Consider the following 2,378-nt stretch of genomic DNA (forward strand, 5'->3'; position numbering starts at 1 on the left):
AAAAAAAAAAAAAAAGAAATGAATTGTTCTGCTTATTAAAGTATTATTATTATTATAAGGAGCTATTCTAAAATAAATACATACCTTTTTCATTCTAATCTGTAATTTAATCCAATTCAATACACATTTATCAAATGCCTACTATGACCTAGGTACTTGACAGAGACAAAGAAGATGAAGACATAATTCCCACTTTCAGAGAGTTTGCACTGGAGTGAGGAAGACAGATATAAATGATGAGCCATAACATATAACAGACTGAAACGAGGTCTAAATGAAAAGATTGGCGGCATACTTTGTGAAAGCAAAGAATGAAAACATCTAGAAGAACCACCTAAAGGTTGCTGTGAAGGAAATATTTGAGCTGATGCTTGAGGAATGAGCAGGATTTGAGAAGTAGAGAAGCAGGGAAGGACACTGCAAGAAACGGTATGATCACACAGAGATGCAAAGTACCTAGAAGGCACTAATCTTTTTATTTGATAAGCTTTGTGATACCTATCAATATTTAAGCAAAAATCAAGCCAACTTCACTAACAAGTTTTTCTTCTCATAAAATGCATGAGGCTTATTTACCAATGACATTTAGTATCTTCCATTAAATTTTCCATTTGTTTCAGCCAGGTTGCTTCTCTTTTAAACAGGCCAAGTTGGTTTTCAGTAATGTCCCCTCAGAAACACCCCACCAAAGAATCCATACTTCATGTTTCCTCAACAACAACTTGCCATCCAACAAATTATGTAATTTAGATTCTACTACCTGGATAGTTTTGTGCTGATCAAGGGGAAGTATGTGAAGATGCTGGAATCAGGGTATTACACCCTGCAGATTATTCAGTCCCACTTTCTCATCTGCCAACCTAAGACTCCGGCAAATCAAGGCCAAGTGAGGTTCCTCAAAGGAATTTACAACCTAATTGAAGATCCAAGCTATGAAAACAAATAAACATGCACAGTAGGAAGTAAGCCCGTGAAAAAAGGATTTCTAAAGTTCTAAATCACATTGGATCAGATCCACTTCCTGAACCCACTGTTGTTTTGTGAATCTTATGACTTACGCTTTTAGACCTTGTTTCAACTTATTTTAGATTTAGTACAGCATTCATCTGAAAATGAATAAAGATGAGGTGATTTTCTTTTAATGGTACATTTAACAAAAGTCAGCAACTGGGTGGATCTTTCTTCCCAGTGAATTTACATTTTGACTCGCTAGAAGATTGGCATAACTTTGAGTAAAGACTGTTTAAAAAAAAAAAAGAACAGAGTAATACAACCTTCGGAAACTTGGAATAGAGTAAAAATAATGAAAAGGAGGGGCGCCTGGGTGGCTCAGTCGGTTAAGCGACTGCCTTCGGCTCGGGTCATGATCCTGGAGTCCCGGGATCGAGTCCCGCATCGGGCTCCCAGCTCGGCAGGGAGTCTGCTTCTCCCTCTGACCCTCCTCCCTCTCATGTGCTCTATCTCTCATTCTCTCTCTCTCAAATAAATAAATAAAATCTTTAAAAAAAAAAATAATGAAAAGGAGTTTCATCTATTCCATTCTGACTATCACCCCACTTGCTCAATAGAACCTGAATTATAGCCTCAATAAAGTAAATATGTCTGAGATGCATATAGCCATATGCAACACTCATCTATAAGTAGTTATGTCCTTGTTGACTTTATTGAGAGAATGGTCCAATTAACCATTTGAGTTATATATACTGAAATTAGTAATTAAAAATTTTATGTTATGCATATTATTTTAAATTAAGGGGGAGAAAAACAAGGAAATGAATATAGCCTCTGAAACTATAGCTAAATTGTCTCTCACACTGATTATCCATAATTCATATAAGGTTTGGCATTCCAGGACCCTGTGAAGACAAAATGTAATCACCTTATGACAAAAATGACATGATGAGTCAAAAACATGATTTACCTTAATAAGGGCAGGACTCTTAACAGACAAGTAAATACCAAACTGATTAGAGAATCTTAGTGAAGAAGGGTGGGATAAACAAAAATGAGAGGATGCCTTCTGGTTGGACCAACACGCACTGGGGAGGGTATATAAGAGCCTCAAAGCAAGAGGAGACATTTGTACCTCAGAAACCTCATCTTTCCAAGAAACCAAGAGCAAACCAGATTCCCAACGTCATGGCTTGCTGTGTGCCCTGCTGCTGCAGCGTCCCCACCGGCCCCGCCACCACCATCTGTTCCTCTGACAAATGCTGCCGGTGCGGAGTCTGCCTGCCCAGCACCTGCCCACACACGACTTGGTTACTGGAGCCAACCTGCTGTGACAACTCCCCCCCACCCTGCCACATTCCTCAGCCCTGTGTGCCCACCTGCTTCCTGCTCAACTCCTCCTACCCCACCCCAGGCCTGGAGACCAT

The 2,378-nt window shown here is 39.5% G+C and overlaps 1 protein-coding gene across 1 annotated transcript; it reads left to right on the forward strand.

Moving 5' to 3' along the window:
- Positions 1 to 1,671: 1,671 nt before the first annotated feature.
- Positions 1,672 to 2,373, forward strand: LOC145718878 (keratin-associated protein 3-3-like; the record flags this gene model as incomplete). Its single annotated transcript, XM_081810381.1, has 1 exon — positions 1,672 to 2,373. A coding segment is annotated over exon 1 (360 nt), but the record flags the coding sequence as incomplete, so codon positions are not given.
- Between the last annotated feature and the right edge of the window lie 5 nt (positions 2,374 to 2,378).

This window comes from Leptonychotes weddellii, unplaced genomic scaffold (assembly GCF_054177405.1).
Source record: "Leptonychotes weddellii isolate Sample4059 unplaced genomic scaffold, ASM5417740v2 HiC_scaffold_24124, whole genome shotgun sequence".
NCBI classification, from domain to species: domain Eukaryota; kingdom Metazoa; phylum Chordata; class Mammalia; order Carnivora; family Phocidae; genus Leptonychotes; species Leptonychotes weddellii.